Genomic DNA, 15,891 nt, shown 5'->3' on the forward strand with positions numbered 1-15,891 from the left:
AATAAAACATAATGCAACATTGGCAACATACCAAAACTGAATGGTTGAAGTCTACTGAACTTGAATAGTCTTTTCAAAGCATGATTTCCCGTGATGACAGTGGGAGGGCTTTTCCACCAAATTAAGTTTTCTGGACAGACAGCAGAGCCCAGCATAGTGAGAAGTGTTAGAGGTTAAAATCAAGTCATGTATGTATGAAAATCTATGTGACTTCACTGTCCATCAGTAAAGACTGTAATTGTAGTATAAATCCACAACCTTCACAGCTTATTTCATGTTACATTATAATCATGATATATTAATTTATATAGATATAGATAACTGTCTGATTATTGATCTGTTATGAACCTGTTAACATAAAATATCAGATACAATTACCAAATGCCAGTCATTTTCTTATAGGCTCACCTGTTACTAGGTAGGTACTTGAAGATGCCTCAGTCCTAGTATTTCTATTGTTTCACAATGAAAGCCTAAGATTTTTCAGAAAAGAAAAAAAAACATTAGATGTTAAGGAAATTATGACCAAAGGTACTTCTACTGTCTTTCAATTAAGTATAATTTTAAATTACAGATAAAGTGAGAGTTCTACATCACAGCAAATCATTTAAATGCATTACAATAGATGTGTGAGAATAAATTCAGATATGTTCACATATGTAAAATGCAATATATAATAACTTTTGTCACTAAAGCAGACATCTTTAATAGTAATTAATTACAACAATATCACCACTCTGAATCTGTTAGTAAGATACAGACAGCAGAGGTCATTGTTGGACAGGAAAGCTTTTGTCTAAACATCTTCTAAAAAAAGAGCAACCATAATTGTAGACACTTTTTCTCGAAAATTTTCACCGCAACTTTTTAAACTTCATATTTCTTTACTATCTGTTCACATATTCAAGAAGTAACATAGCTTATGTAATATTACAAACAATATCATTCCAATTGCACACATTGTTTTAAGAGTTCATAAAAAATGCAGATACATACATAATGTCCACACATTGTTGATTGTGCATATGTTACATAAAATATTTCACACAATTAATAATACATTATTTTGCAAAACTTGTTCAAATATATTGGAATTCAAACCCTACCTTTTTGCCCTGTTTCTCTCTTATGTGCAATGTTCAGTGCTTCACCAGTAGAAAAATCTTTTAATCTGTGAGAGTCTTCCAGATCTGAATGCAAACACACCAACCACTACCTACTATACTGTCTGAATGGAGGCAAGGAGAAAGGGCAAGACAAGAGAAGGACACATGGAGGCAGGGTCCAATACTCAACACCTCCTCAAGTGACCCTCAGTAAATAACAAGCATTCTAACAATAGCAACCTCATCTGAAACCAGAGTTGGCTCAGATTTCAAACTTAAGTGAGTCAAGGTGCCTCACACCTTCCCTTGTGATATGTGATTGCAGAAGTCAGAGATACAAGGACTGTGGACAGCTGGGAATGGGAATGGGACCTTTGATGGAAGGCTAATGCCTGGAATAGATTAGAGCTAAGTAAAGGAGCTCAGAATTCTGGCATGAAGTTGTTGTCAATATTATGTATGTCAACTGTATGGAGGACGAACTGAGGAACTTCCTGTTGTTACCTAGCCTATGGTTCACTGATAAGGTATTGGTATATCAGGGCCAAAGTGTATGACATCCTTTGGAACATAAAACATGGGAATCAGCGAGTTATAAAAATATGCCATTTCCAGTTCAATGTTAACCTGTTGAAAAAACTAGTATTATTTGATTTTGTGCTCTATTTTGGTGGATTACACTCCTGTCCTGATGACAACCCACAACCTTCTGTTTAAAATAGCTATATTTAAAGTGAAAAATCAAGAGAGTAACCATTTTGTTTATGTCTTTGAGGACAAATCTACATTTTTTGACTATAGCCAATACCTGTCCTGTCCAAGACTTAAAATCAGTCTTACTTAAAGTCAGCATTAGGCCTGTATTAATAGAAGGTACAGGTGGTACAACTTCCCTTAGTACTGTGTTCATACTGTTAAGGCGTTAAGGCCTATACAGTATGGCTTCCAGTTCCATCTGCAACTATATATGTAAATACATGTTCTGGTTTAACAGACAGTGTGCAAATATGACACTTGTTGACTAAATCTGTAGTGCTGTCTATGTTCCCCATGGCAGTTCTTTTAGTGTATGTGTGTAAATCTGTCGAAAAAACTAAATGGAGAACTTGTCTGTGGTCCAGCAGGTGTTGCTGTCAAGAGGATTTGTATTGTAGTTTATGGACCTTGGTGGAGTATGTTGCCTATAAGTTACAACAATAGATGCAACAGATGGATTGGGAGGACCTAAATAACAAAGCAATGAAAAGGGCAAGCTGGTACAGAACATAATCTTCCTTCACAATTGTGTACAGTTCTTAAAAACTGATTTAGGGCACAAAGGTTTTCTACAGAAATTATTTTTGTTTCTAGGGAAAATAGTCCTGCTGACTAACTTCATAAGATACTATAATATTGTGTTCTTTTGTACATAAGCTTGTACAATTATGTAGTGTATGTGAGTGAGTATGTGCCAGTGTGTGTATCCCACATCTAAACTAGAAATACTGCCTCGTGGTTGTATACCCCCGCCAACCAGTCAAGTTGCAGTTTACATCCATGTCTGTTCAGACTCATACAATATTTGTAGTGAAGACTTTGAAGGAATTTAATAAAAGGTATTAAGTGTACTTTCCTTCCTCCTCCCATGTGTTCACATGATTGGCCAATGAAGTTGATTCTGATAGAACACAAAGTTGTAGCTGTGACAGTAGACAAAGCTTCAGATATGGATGTTGCTGCTTCTAAAACGTGGATACTTCACACATCTTCAACCCGGCAGCACAGAAGATCTGTACAATCACCACAGTTTCAAGGTGGACACCCAAGATTAGTATCACCAATTCAGTATCTGACCAAATGTGAAATATGGTCACAATCTTCCCTTCTGTTCCTGAGTTATGGGGTTGAATAATGGCCAGAAAAGTGTTTTTGCAGAACATTATGATGTCACAGTGAAACTGACCTTTGACCTTTTGGATATAAAATGTCATCACTTCAGCTTTTTATCCTGTTCAACATTTGTGTTGAACTTCGTCATAATTAGCGTATGAATTCTTGAGTTATGGCCAAAAACATGTTTTTTGAGGTCACAGTGAACTTGACCTTTGACCACCAAAATCTAATTAGTTCATCCTTGATTCCAAGTGGATGTTTTTGCCAAATTTGAAGAAATTCCCTCAAGCTGTTCCTGAGATATCACATTCACAATCCTAAGTAGAGCTCCACCAATCAGAGGTGTTTTTCTTATCACTGAGATGTCAAATTGCTCCAAATGTGCATAGTTGACAGCAATGTTAAGTAACAATTTCTGAGTTTCCGTCAGGTAGCAACTGCTCAACCATGGCTTCAGTGTTAGGAATGGTGTGATGTTTTTGAGATGGGTTTGCTTAGCTTGTGATCGTTAAAACAAAAACTGATACAAAAACAAAACAATGTTGTGCAACTATGACTTCTATATTCAGAATATGTGTGCACATGCAGCTTTGTTAATTCACATGTTGAGGTTGGCAGCATACTGTATGGAATGTGAATTTAATTCCCTCTCAAAAGAAGTCAGGGACTAACATGGTTCACCTTGTAGCTCATTAGTCTAGTTCAGTCATACACTGTAAAGAGGGACTTTCTTTAAATGTAGTGGAGAAAATGTAATGGCTGAGTCTAAGCTGTTTTACTTCAAGTGGGATTAGGACAAGGTGTACCTCTCTGTGGCCAAAGTGGGAAAGGCCACTGTCCATGGTGCTGACCTTCCTTCCTCCCTGTTCACTTTTTCTTCCCAGCTCTGGCTCTACAGTCGCTGCAAAAAAACACAAGACTTTACACATACAGTACTAGCTACAATGTTTTACCTGACCTAAAAGATCAAATTTCAATTTCAATTTAATCTAATCAGTTCTAGGAAAAACTGAGCCAGATCTGGTTTATACTTGAGAATAAAACTTTAGGTACATGTCCATCAGTAGAAGACAGTTATTGGAATGTGCACCTCACATGGGTGAATGAGCACACACTCCTGTCCTTGCCAGGATGTTATTTGAGTAAGTCATCCATTTTCACTGGATAAATACTAGACTAGCTACAGTGAGTAAGATCAAAATGCACATACAAAGGGCAATAGTTTTCGGTCACTCAAGGATGTCTGGATGAGTTTCACATAAAAGTAAGATTTAAAGAAAGTTTTCTTAATGCTTAAAGCCTTTTTCTTGCATGCTGATTTACAGTAGACTATACAGTATTAGTCTTCCTCATTTTAGATGGCTGAAGCCAAACAGCACATTTGTCTGTCTATTGCTTAATCACCTGTTGCAGCTTGTCTTCATGTACACTTGTCTCCTCTGGTGTGCGTCATAAGCTGTCCCCAAGCTGTCCAATAAATCATCAGTGCTATAAAGGCATCCAGCATGAATTTCACAGGTTATCTTTATGCTCAAGGATACACCACCATGCCAGAAGGCAAGGACAAGGGTAGAAGCAAGGGTACGACTGACTTCTGGAACTTCACTCACCCATTTTTAACACAGGGTGGTACAACCCTGATATCAAAGCTTGCCTAATTTGGATACTCCATTGTGACAAAAAAGTGAGGCAAATGTGTTTGCAAAATTACGTTGCTGCTGACATAGAGAACTGTCTTGTATCTATGCCAAGTCTCTGCAATGGCTTTCTCTGGAAATTGAGAAGAGCCAGCTCCGTTAACCTCAACAAAAGCTCTTGGTGCCGAAACCTTGAAGGCAGAGAGTACGAAATACTTGAAGATGTTGGTCAAGTTTATTTCATATGTGTTAACCCAAAAAATAATTTTTACACCACACAACTGATCCAGTAGGAAAGTAGCAGTGGTACAATTGTAGCGCTAGCCCTTTTTTGAGTTTGTTCTGTGGAAGTCTTTGTAAAAAAAAGACTTGAAAATGTGGTGTTCAAATTGTAGAAAATATTACTAGATGACATTAGAAAGCTGAATTAAATCAAGCACAAAGGATAATATTTTTCCCGGAAATATCCTAAAGCCTGCTATAACGTGCACATGCAGGTCTAACTGTACTACATATTTGGTCACTATTGCCATTGACATTATTCAAAGTGAACTTGAGGAGGAACAACTTGATCTCTTTTAACAAACCACGTAAACATGTAATGAACCTGTGATAAACACATCTTATTATTGGCATCCAAAACCACTTTCAAAATCCTATTATAGTTATTGTCTCTGTGGCTTGGCTACAGTTTCATTTTAATAACTAATTTGACTTATTACAGTACCACATGCTAACAATAGGCTACATATAGAAATAGCCTACATGAAATACCTATGGGAATAAGATTAGGTTATGGTGACCTCATTTTGGAAATGAGGTCTGAGAAATTTCAGATACAGCAACTAATATTAACTCAACAAAGCCATGAATTTAACGCCTCACCATCATGTGTTGTATCATTTTGAGACGCTAAATTTCAACACATCTAATCAAATTAAAGCTACGTAAGTAACATTAGCTAATCTAAACTAGCCATTAGCTTGTACTGAGCCCTGTCTTCTCGTCTCCTCAATCTTGTCTCAAGAAATGTTTTTTTCGTCCAACATTCATTGCTTCACAAACTCAAATGAAAATTATTCAGTATGAATAAGTACTGTACGTTATACGATGAAACATATATTTCTCAGTGGAATGGAGATTAACCTTTGAAAAAAGTAATGTAGCACTGTCCTTTTTTTAAAAAAAAAATCTTTTTCAAGTGACATCACGTTATGTAAATTTTACTTAAGTACGAAAATACATTTGTACAGTATTTGGTTTAAATGGCAGAGTATGTTATTCCACTTCATTTTTGATACGAAGACAAGTTATCCGCATTAAAAGAAAGAAAAAAAGTAGGCTAAATATACACATTGCATGGGAAGAGTCACACCTGCAGGACAGAGGACTGTTAAGGCACTGACCAAACCACTTCACTTATGTATGTTAAACAAAAATAAACTACAGAAAAGCGAACAAACGTTGTCTCTTGACATTGCTGTCTTTACTATAGTGTCCGTGTGAAATGTGAGCAAGTGGCTGCATTTAATATTGTTGAACAAAGACAGCAACTGCTAGTGTATCTTAACTTACCTGTTTTGCTAACAACTAGCATATCATTGCATTTTGAGAATAAGTTGGCCTAAACGTTACACATCCACAGACTTGTAAAGTAACTAACTCAACTACGTACATTTAGTCGGACGTTGTACTTACACGAGTACTATTTTAAAGGTATTTGTGGTGACAGCGGCCCACTAAGTTGCCGCCACCATTACTGTGGTGGCAGAGTGGAACCATTTATGTATTATAAGAGCTGGATACCGGACTAAAAATCAGTCCTATAGGAATTGTTCGCCTGGCGCATACATGGATGTGTAATGGGCGCATACCATGGATGTGTAATAAAAGCTCTTATAATACATCCATGGCGCATACGCCAAAAAAAAGTTTCTAGTTTCCGGGTTTGCTTCCGCGTAGTGCGGCCTACTGAATGTGCGCAGTAGTGTTTCTCCTGCTGGCCCCGCCCGCGAGTTACCGCTCGGTCCATAGACTTTACATAATGATGACGTAACGGATTTTGAAATCGCTTTTGTCGGCTCGAGGAAAATTTTACAAATATAAAACCTCCATGGATCAAAATTTCATGATAGAAAGAGTCATAACTGACGTTGTTTGCAGTTCGACGTGTCCTGTCAACAGTTTTACAGACGTCTCTTTTACAATGGTGGTCTATGAGGAAAATGCTTCTTGGGCCGCAGGGGGATTTTTCGTTGCAATTCCGCGAGTGGCCACTGGGAAAAATTGGCTGCAAGGCTGAGCAGCAGCTCCCTATCCAGCTCTTACTATTCATCCATGAGTGGAACAGAAACTGAACACTTCACATTTGAGGACTTTCAAATGCCTTTCACCACACAGTAACAGCAGCTTGTCTAATTCCACCTACAACCGGGATTTGTCCAGACCTCTATACCATTACAAACCTGCTGTTCTCCGGTCCGCCAGTAGGCCCACTCGGTAGTATATTCCTGCCTTTCCTGCCTGCACACCTGCAGCTCTTTACCTTGTCAACGTCCGCTATAGCAGCAACAGTCTGCTAAGTTACGTCAGATATATGAGGTCCAGTCTTTGCTCAGCTTATGATATGATTCATTGTCATGTAGTACAATGTACTATATGTACTGAACTTCAGTACAATTTTTAGGTACATGTAGGCTACTTCACTTGAGTGATAACTCAACTACATTCCAACGGAAATGTACTTTTTACTTCACTGCATTTATTTTTGCAGCTATTAAACACAGTGGGGCCAATGAGTACTTTGTACTTTGCAATTAATACCTCTGTACTTTTTTCATTTGCACGCAAGACTTTGTTGTAGTGGAGTATTTTTATAATGTGTACATACTTTTACTTAACTAAAAAATCTCAGCATTACTTCAGCATTTGCCAGTGTAAATATACAAGGTACAATAGTTCAAAGTAGTTCCACCTTGACCAGCTGCAACATTAAAACGCCACTAAAGATAAAGCATAACTAGTAATAATAAAATATTTGTGACAAAGTGGGTGAGACCACTCCATCTGTCCCATGAGCTTGATGCATTTTTTTTTTTTTGCCATGCTTGTTATTTGTTTATTTAGTCAGTAGAGCATACACTCACCAGCCACTTCATCAGGTACACCTGTACAATCTAATGCAATCCAATACAACAGCTCAGTCATAAATTCTACTTTTACAAAGCTGAAACATTTTCAGTTTTTGTTGACATTGTCAGAAAGGTGATAATTCTACTTTATGTTTATTATTGAGCTCGTAGTGGGTGGTGGTGGTGTACTGGAGAGCATTTTATTGAAAAGTGTTCATAATATTTTGCCCCCCTCATGTATGTTAATGGAGTGGACAAAAAAATTAGGAACACTTTTCAATATAATGGTCTCCAGTACACCACTACCACCCACTATGAGCTCAATGATAAACATAAAGTAGAATTATCATCTTTCTGACAATACAGCACACAAAACTGTGACTGGTTACAAGATATACACCTATTGGATAAAAAAGATAAGGATTAAATTAGGATTCTAAAACCACACTATACATAAAAACTCATCTGTCCAGGCACACTCTTAGTTACTATATAATGTATAGTTTGGATTAACTGCTGATTATGGCCTACTATAGGTTAAAAAAGTCAATCGATATGTACAATGATTAATAAAATACAGTACATTAGTAAATATGTAGATGGACAGAGAAGTAATGACACAACTGTGACACTGTTGGATCCTTTGCTCATCTTTTTATTTCATGATTAATATTCACATCACTGGTTAACAAATAATCACAATGAACATCTCTTTCATACCAAATATTCAGAATTGGAGGGGGAGATGAGCTCTATCTAATAGGACAGATGCCTCTAACAACCAGCAGTTTGTTTGTCTTCTGCATGCTCTTGCTATGGTGTTGTGCCCTACAGAATAAAACAGCACACACTACAGTGGATCCATTCCACAGCACTGAAAAGTAGATTATTTTGCTTGTTTCCTCTTAATTTATGATGACAGATTTGGACATGTAGGAGATACCCACAACCAAAGTAAGTAAGTAAGTGCAAAAGAAAAAAAAAGACCAACATACAATAGTGTAACAGTTAACAGTTAGAATACTGGTTTTAAATCTGGTAAGTGTGGTGAAGAACACAAGTAGAGAAACTACTTTTCAGCACTGTGATGCTGGCAAGCCTCTGTAGGTGGGAGACATAGCTAGGGGCTCCAGGTGCATATCTACCAACACTCCACTTTATTCTGGATTTCTCACTTTGTCCTGTTACATTTCAGGCAATTAGCTGTCTCTTTTAGAAGGACAGTTCAAGTTCAAATGTAGTATTGAGCTCAATATTAATTAATTTATTATATGCTTTTCAATAGTGCACATTGTTCCAAAAGTTTACATGATTTTCCTTTGTTATTAACACTGAACAGATAATTTTGTCCAAGTCTTCCCTTATTTCAGTTCTGTGTTGGTAGGTATGTCAAGGTGTCTATATAGGAGCTGTCTAATACAGTACAATACTTTGTACCACATGCCAAAAGACTAAGTCTGGTTACTGTTAGTCTGACTGGGGGGTAGCGGTAGTCGGAAGACAGGGCTGGCCAGTGTGTGTCCAGTGCCACATTTAGTGCATTTCAAACCGAAGCGAAAACCAATCAGATTGTGGAAACTAATTAGATTGTTTTTGGTCTTTTGAAAGAACTGAACTTTGCCAACCAATTTTAAGTTTGTCATTTAGTTTTCTGTGATTCCAGGTTTTCTTTGCATAACTTTTCTCCAAGTCATTTATCAGATCATACCAAACACGACACACACCGCCTCCCTTCTTGCCCGTCAGTTTGAATCCGGTAAATAGTGTTTCCATATGTGATCTATCTTCCAAAACAGAACAGAGACAAACCTCATACATGTATTCATAATCTTGCATCTTTAATACATTTTAAAAACATTCTTGAAACTTCAGCAGCCCTTTTCTTGGAGGAAAAAAGGCAGACTCTGAAAAAAGAAAAAGTACACCTTTCCTTTCTTATGCTTTCAGTCTTATAATAATACCATTATTAACCTTAACAGTAACAGGTTTATGAACATGAAAGCTCATCTGTCGACATCCACAACACCCTGTTAAGAAGTAAGTTTTTTTTATGTTTTTGTTTGATTTTAATTTATTTGAGTTTCTTCTAGAGTGATAAAAACATGGTGGTATCTATATACAATGGGCAGTGTGAGATACTAGTGGACGGGTGGTATTCAAGCGCTACAGTATAACTGGGGATCAAACAGTTGTGGACGGACATCAGAGTGAATCTGGTTATTACCTTTTGTCCAAGCTGCAACATTAACTTTATACCTCAGTTAACGATACTGATGATAATTCTAGTCTTAAACCTACTCATATCCACTGTTATTATATTAAACCTAAACTTTAAGAGATAAGGTAGCCCATTAGTCTCCCCTCCAACTATATAAAGGGAGGATTGGAACCATTTTCCTCTAATAAACAACTCTGTCCACGTGCTATTGCTTTAGCATACAGTATGTGAAGTATAGCTCAACCAACATTGGATTTCTGACGTAGATACCAATACAGATATTTGAGTTTTCAAAATCTGATAACAACTTATCAGGTGATACTTATTTGTGTACATCAACACTTGAAACATTTTAATAAGTATTCCTCTAAATTAGGTGATTAAAGACTTAATTAAAGACCAAAATATGCTGCATGCAGGACATTTTAGAGTTGAAAACTAAACTTTCTGGTTACTTTGTAGTTACGTCACTGTTTCTAAATTACTTCAAACATATCTTTGTCATTTACGTACTACTGCAACTTTTCATTACTTATCGGCCGACAAATACACAGATACCGCTAGGCAAAGTCACAATATTAGTTTGTCTTTTATGGCCTGTAGTTTCATAAATTATAAAACAGACATAACCAAATCTTTACCATTAGTAATGCACATCAGCTCCACAAACTTTAGCTGTCTGGCTAACTTCACTCAAGCAAGTAATGCTTTAAATCTTTCAGCAATCTGTCATTCAAAGTGCATTTGTTTCATCAAATCTTATATCTGTTTCACATGTCGCAGTACAAACCTCAAAGGTTTACACACATCTCATAAAAAAGATTTAACCATGCGACACTGAAGTTATTTCTACACTAAACTCATTTTCAGTTTTATGATACTTCTAATCACTTACAGTTACTGAACATACTGTATGCTGAAGTGCTGAAAATCATTCAAGAGAAAACATTCTATCTGTGAAACGTATTGAGTAAGGTGACTATTCGCCACGCTCCTCATAGTTCAGTGTGGTCCTTTAACCTGGCTGACTATAAACTTGCCCACTTGTGAAATTTGATTTTGTAGCTTGGTCAAAAAGTAAAAACCAGGAACAACATGAGGGCAGACTGGAGAGTTGAGTGTTAAACCATCATAGCCAATAGCACAACACCGATGACCAAAGCTCCACTAAAATCCACAAAGCTGACCAAGATAAAGAGTACCAATGTGTCATCCAGGATACACAACATCAGCTCATCCCGTCATATGGTAACGTACTCATACACTGAGCTTCCAATGCACATTAAGACTACTACTTATTCCTATTTTATATACACACACCACTACCTACACCTAGCAAAGTGCTTTCATCCCTTTGTTCTTCTATTCCTGAAGAAAGATTCACATTTTTGTTTCACATATGATCCACACATATGTATCATGTTTTACTTATAGGCAACTCATGAGAATGATTTTGAGGGAATAGTACAATATCAAATATGCTTATATGGTGATTTTAGTTGTCTAGTCTTTATTGTTGACTATTTGATCACTTGCTCTTTGATTATCATAATTGTATCTAACTACCAAGACTGTTTTGCTCCCAAAAGCACACATGTACAGTACACAGCTGACAATGTTTGACCAATATACAATAAAGCAACTTTTATATCACTTCAGTGCATCAAGAAATGAACAAGACTGTGTTCAAAGTGCACAAGACTTTAGAGTTTGAAGGGGAGCTGTACATAATTAATATGATTCGAGTAGTATTTAGTATTCCAGACACAATAATATAGCATGGTCATCAAAGCTAATTTAGATGAGAGACAGTATGTAGGTCTACTGTAGCTTCTCTAATGGTGATGTAAGTTTTCTCAGTCAGCCTTTTTTTGAAGTCTCAGAGCCAGACTATCAGTGTTCCAGAGGCTCGTCAGCGCTCTCTACAGGATGGATGCAGTGGTAACACTTCACACATCTGACAACTACGGCAACACGCCACAAACACGTCACTAATCCTTCATTGTTTCACCGGAGACCATCGCAGACTTTAATGCACAATGCATAGAATTACAGTGAGTGGAAAGAGCCTTCCTCATTAAGATGGCTGGTTCTACTTGTTTTACTTCTTTCACACACAATAATGTTTTTGATCTGTAAAATCAAAATCACATCACAGTGTTGGTTTACAAGACTCAAAATGCCAAAATTGAATTTTTGGTGATATATTAAAATAGTACAAACAGGCTGAAACTGAGCAGAAATAATGACGACTTCATGCTTATTTCTTATTAACCTTTGATTTTCATTCCCTTTAAAACCGAGCGTGCTACTGTATGATTCTTTTGAAAAACAGAAAAAAATCAAACTTTTCTTTAAAATGTGGATCTCTATTTTACAAGAACAGATTTGTTCCCTTCAAAGACAACTTCAAATACCACTGGATGGTCTCAACTACAGTATTTGCAGGCCTTTCTTGGTTCTGCCTTGCTGAAATACTGCTGCATTCATGGCATTTTGGAGCTGGGCAGTTCCTGCTGTCCAGTGTAGTGAAATCATTTTTTGATCATTCTTTTTTTAATCTTTGAGAATTTTTGCTTTTAATAACTTTTGAATATCCAGTGATATCCTATACAAAACAAACAAGAAAGTGCTGAACAAAAATATAAAAAAACAAACTTCTAAAAAGCTATTTGCTTCCATCTATTTACACTACAGATGTAGGGTAAAATATAAACTAGAAACTTGATCATTTTGATCATCTGCTACTGTGCAGCAGTCACCTCAAGTGGCTTGGTTGTAGCTTTTAGTAGGTTCTATCTACTAGACAGAGTCTCTAGAAAATAAATCAGTAAATAATTTTAAAGTTGCAAAGAAAATTCCAACTTCAGACTTGCCATGAATGTAACATTATTCCCCTCAAATGACACAACTTGCCTCTCTCCTTGACTATCTGTTAACTTCTGTGGTCGTTCTATGTCTGTCTGTCCATCTCTCTCTGTCTGTACGCCATCTATATGCGTGGGTAACGGGAGGCGTCCCCAGCTAAGATCACTGTATTGCTGTCAGAGAGGTGCAGTGAAACAAAGGAAGAGGAAATAGACGAGATGAAAGCTGGGTGAGGTGAGCCTATGATGAAAATGTCTGACAATGACTATGATAGGAACAACACACCGACACAGCTCATCGTTGTTTTAACAATATCAGCATAGACCACCAAAACACAATAAAGAGTTGGTTTCATTCTAGAACAGAGAGAGATGCTTTAATGAGCAACATAACGTTTTTTTTTTTATTTTAGGGTGCTGATTTCGGTTTGTGTGTATTATACGGTGTGTGTGTGTTGGTATTTCTGTTTGTGTATGTGTGCATGCACACCAACAAGCGTGTGTGTGCTTTCCAGTGTATCTCTGCGCTTGTGTGTGCTGTATGTGTGTGTGTGTGTGCGTGAAGAACATTAGCAGGTTTCACAGAGAGGATTCTACAACGCACCGGCTAAGTGGGAGGACTTAAAAGAGGGTGGGGGTCTGTAGCCCCACCCCTCTCCACTGGAGTGAACCACATGACCAGGAGGTGCCACATGCGCAAGAGAAGAAAGGTGCTGTCTGTCTGTCTGTCTCTAATAGACACATGTAGACTGTATATGCTATATACAGATCATAGTGACTGCCGGGGTCCCCCACAAAGAAGATAAGGTGTATGAGGTGGTTTGGGATCAAGCTTGATGCCCTGTAATGATTACACTGTGTGGGAACTAAAGAATTATGGTGTAGGAGATCCCTCACTTAAGGGATTGGTGCCCCTGAAATGTATGCCATGCAAAGGGTGGAAGATATAAGTATGTGAGCTCATTTAGAGCTAAAGGTTAAGGGTTTGTAAGTCTCACACTGAGAAAGGTCTATTGCTTGGGGTGTGATTTTTTTTTTTGTTTGTTTTTTGTCTTTTTTAAAAATACTTTCATCAACCCAAACTACAGAGCTGAATTATCCACAGTAGTTTGTGGACTTGTGCTAATACCATGTGTCCAGGACTGATTTCAATAAAAGTGTTACAGGTTCAGTTTTGCCAGCAGAATGTGAACATAACTGTTTAGTCATGCTGACACACTCACTATAATAATACACTTCATAGACCTGTGCATGTTGATTTAGTGAATTACACAGCAGCCTGTGACATGGTGGTTGACATTGTCAGCAATAAGGAAAGTGCTACATACAGTATATTGTTTGTTAATGGTTTATGTGCAATAAAAGGTGCAGCTGCTAGCAGTTTAGGGCTAGGGTTAAACACTCATCATATAGAGTTAGGATTACGGAGTGGTTTAATACGCCTGTTTAAGGTTAAACCTTCAGCTTTAAGTAATATTCACTCCTTCAAGGTCAAATACTAACTGTGATCCTACTTAAAAATTCTCGGATGCCAGATCAAATACCTGTGTTCAGTGCCAAAAGCTTTTTGAGCCAAGTCTAACCAAAGCAGCAGCAGAGTTCCCTAATCACTTTATGCCCACCTTTCTCATGATTATCACACCATTAAATGTTTTCTAATTGTAACTGCTTTGTTGCAGCCTTGTGTTAGGGCATAAAAGTTCCCTCACAAATAAATGAACGCATCTTTTTCTGCACTGATTTTGAACTACTCATTCATCAGCCCTTGTCCTTTGCACCGATCACTGCTAGCTGTGAGCATCATGATATTAATAGTCCAAGGTTAAAGAATTGCAATGGATTTGGAGAAGACATGTTTGATGAGTGAGCTGTAGAGTTACCTATAGTGAGACATTGTGCAAGTATTATAGATACTGTGGCTTTGGAAAGATTGCTGGCTGGATAACAGGATGCAAAATGTGTATTTAAAGCAGACTTAATAGTATTTGCCCTGCTGCTGGCTGGTAGCCAGCGGACAAGTGGACTGTGAGCAGTGGTGGGGTAAAAAGTAGTGTTAGCATAATGTCTGCTAACAAGATTGGGAGATCAAGGTGGTTTTGAATTGTGAGGGCCTGTAAGAGGGACCAGAGCCTCATTACTAAGTTCTGAAGCAGGGTTTTTGGACTATGAGGACTAGTGCTTAAACAGTAATTAGACTCATAGGTGGAAATATTTGAAGAAAAAACTGGCTATGCTCAGTATACTTCCATACAGCACTGACTACAATAGTGGATTTATTGCGTTGAGGTTGTTAGATTTGGGGTTTGGGGTGCTTACGAGGGAACTTTATCAGTCGAGAAGCTGGTGGAACCCCACACAGAGAAACACAGACAAACAGCAAGTGCTCTTCTCTGTGGTAGGCAGGGCCAAAGGTCAACCCGAGGGCATTGAGAGCTCAAAGGACAGGGTTGGTAGCGGGAAGCTGGCAGGCGGCGGACCCCAGAGAAACACTGAGAGGCGAACGGTCAGTTTGGTGCTGCGGTGGGCGAGATGGAGGGCGGGGCCAGAGGGAAGTGACTGCGCCGTGGTAGGTTGGTTGGTCGGTTGATTGGCAGGTCGGCGAGCGCCATGTGTGTCCCACCAAAAACTACAGGTCACTGAGACTCAATCTGTGGAGGGGAGGAAACCGGGTTAAGGAAAGAGATGTCACCAACAGAGAAGAGAAAAAAAGTGATGCAGATACATGGGTGGAAATTTCCAGAGTCTAAATTTCACCAGCCAGATGGTCTCTAGCTAATAGGCCGTTACTGTCTGGGGCAGGTTCATATGAGTTATGGGCAGAATTACAAAACATCCCTGTTTTTTATTTTATTATCACTGAAGCCATCCATCAATTAGGCTGAGTGTGGCAACCGTGTCAGGAGGCAGAAGTCTGTTGTCCCTCTGAACTCTGGAGTCTGGAAGCAGCTGCAGTGCCAGAAATGAATTTATCCACTAAGGCTGGCTAATCTTTACTCAGTGGGTCTCTTCATAATTTAATTTTGTGGCAAAGTGTCGCTGCTATTTTTACCGCCCCACTCA

The 15,891-nt window shown here is 38.0% G+C and overlaps 1 protein-coding gene and 1 long non-coding RNA gene across 9 annotated transcripts in view; both read right to left on the reverse strand.

The window, feature by feature from the left end:
- Positions 1 to 408: 408 nt before the first annotated feature.
- Positions 409 to 4,570, reverse strand: LOC137193472 (uncharacterized). Its single transcript, XR_010930836.1, has 3 exons — positions 4,383 to 4,570; positions 3,785 to 3,879; positions 409 to 473 (listed from the first exon to the last, which is right to left on the reverse strand). It is a non-coding gene; the product is annotated as an uncharacterized lncRNA (long non-coding RNA).
- Positions 4,571 to 8,385: 3,815 nt separating this feature from the next.
- Positions 8,386 to 15,891, reverse strand: part of map4l (microtubule associated protein 4 like) — a 126,140-nt gene continuing 118,634 nt past the window's right edge. For all 8 annotated transcript variants that reach the window (XM_067604945.1, XM_067604950.1, XM_067604949.1 and 5 more), the window contains one exon: positions 8,386 to 15,479. In XM_067604945.1, coding sequence (XP_067461046.1) covers positions 15,475 to 15,479 — 5 coding nt within the window. In that variant the 3' untranslated portion in view covers positions 8,386 to 15,474. The remainder of the gene's footprint in view (positions 15,480 to 15,891) is intronic.

The sequence above is a fragment of the Thunnus thynnus genome, chromosome 12, assembly GCF_963924715.1.
Source record: "Thunnus thynnus chromosome 12, fThuThy2.1, whole genome shotgun sequence".
NCBI classification, from domain to species: domain Eukaryota; kingdom Metazoa; phylum Chordata; class Actinopteri; order Scombriformes; family Scombridae; genus Thunnus; species Thunnus thynnus.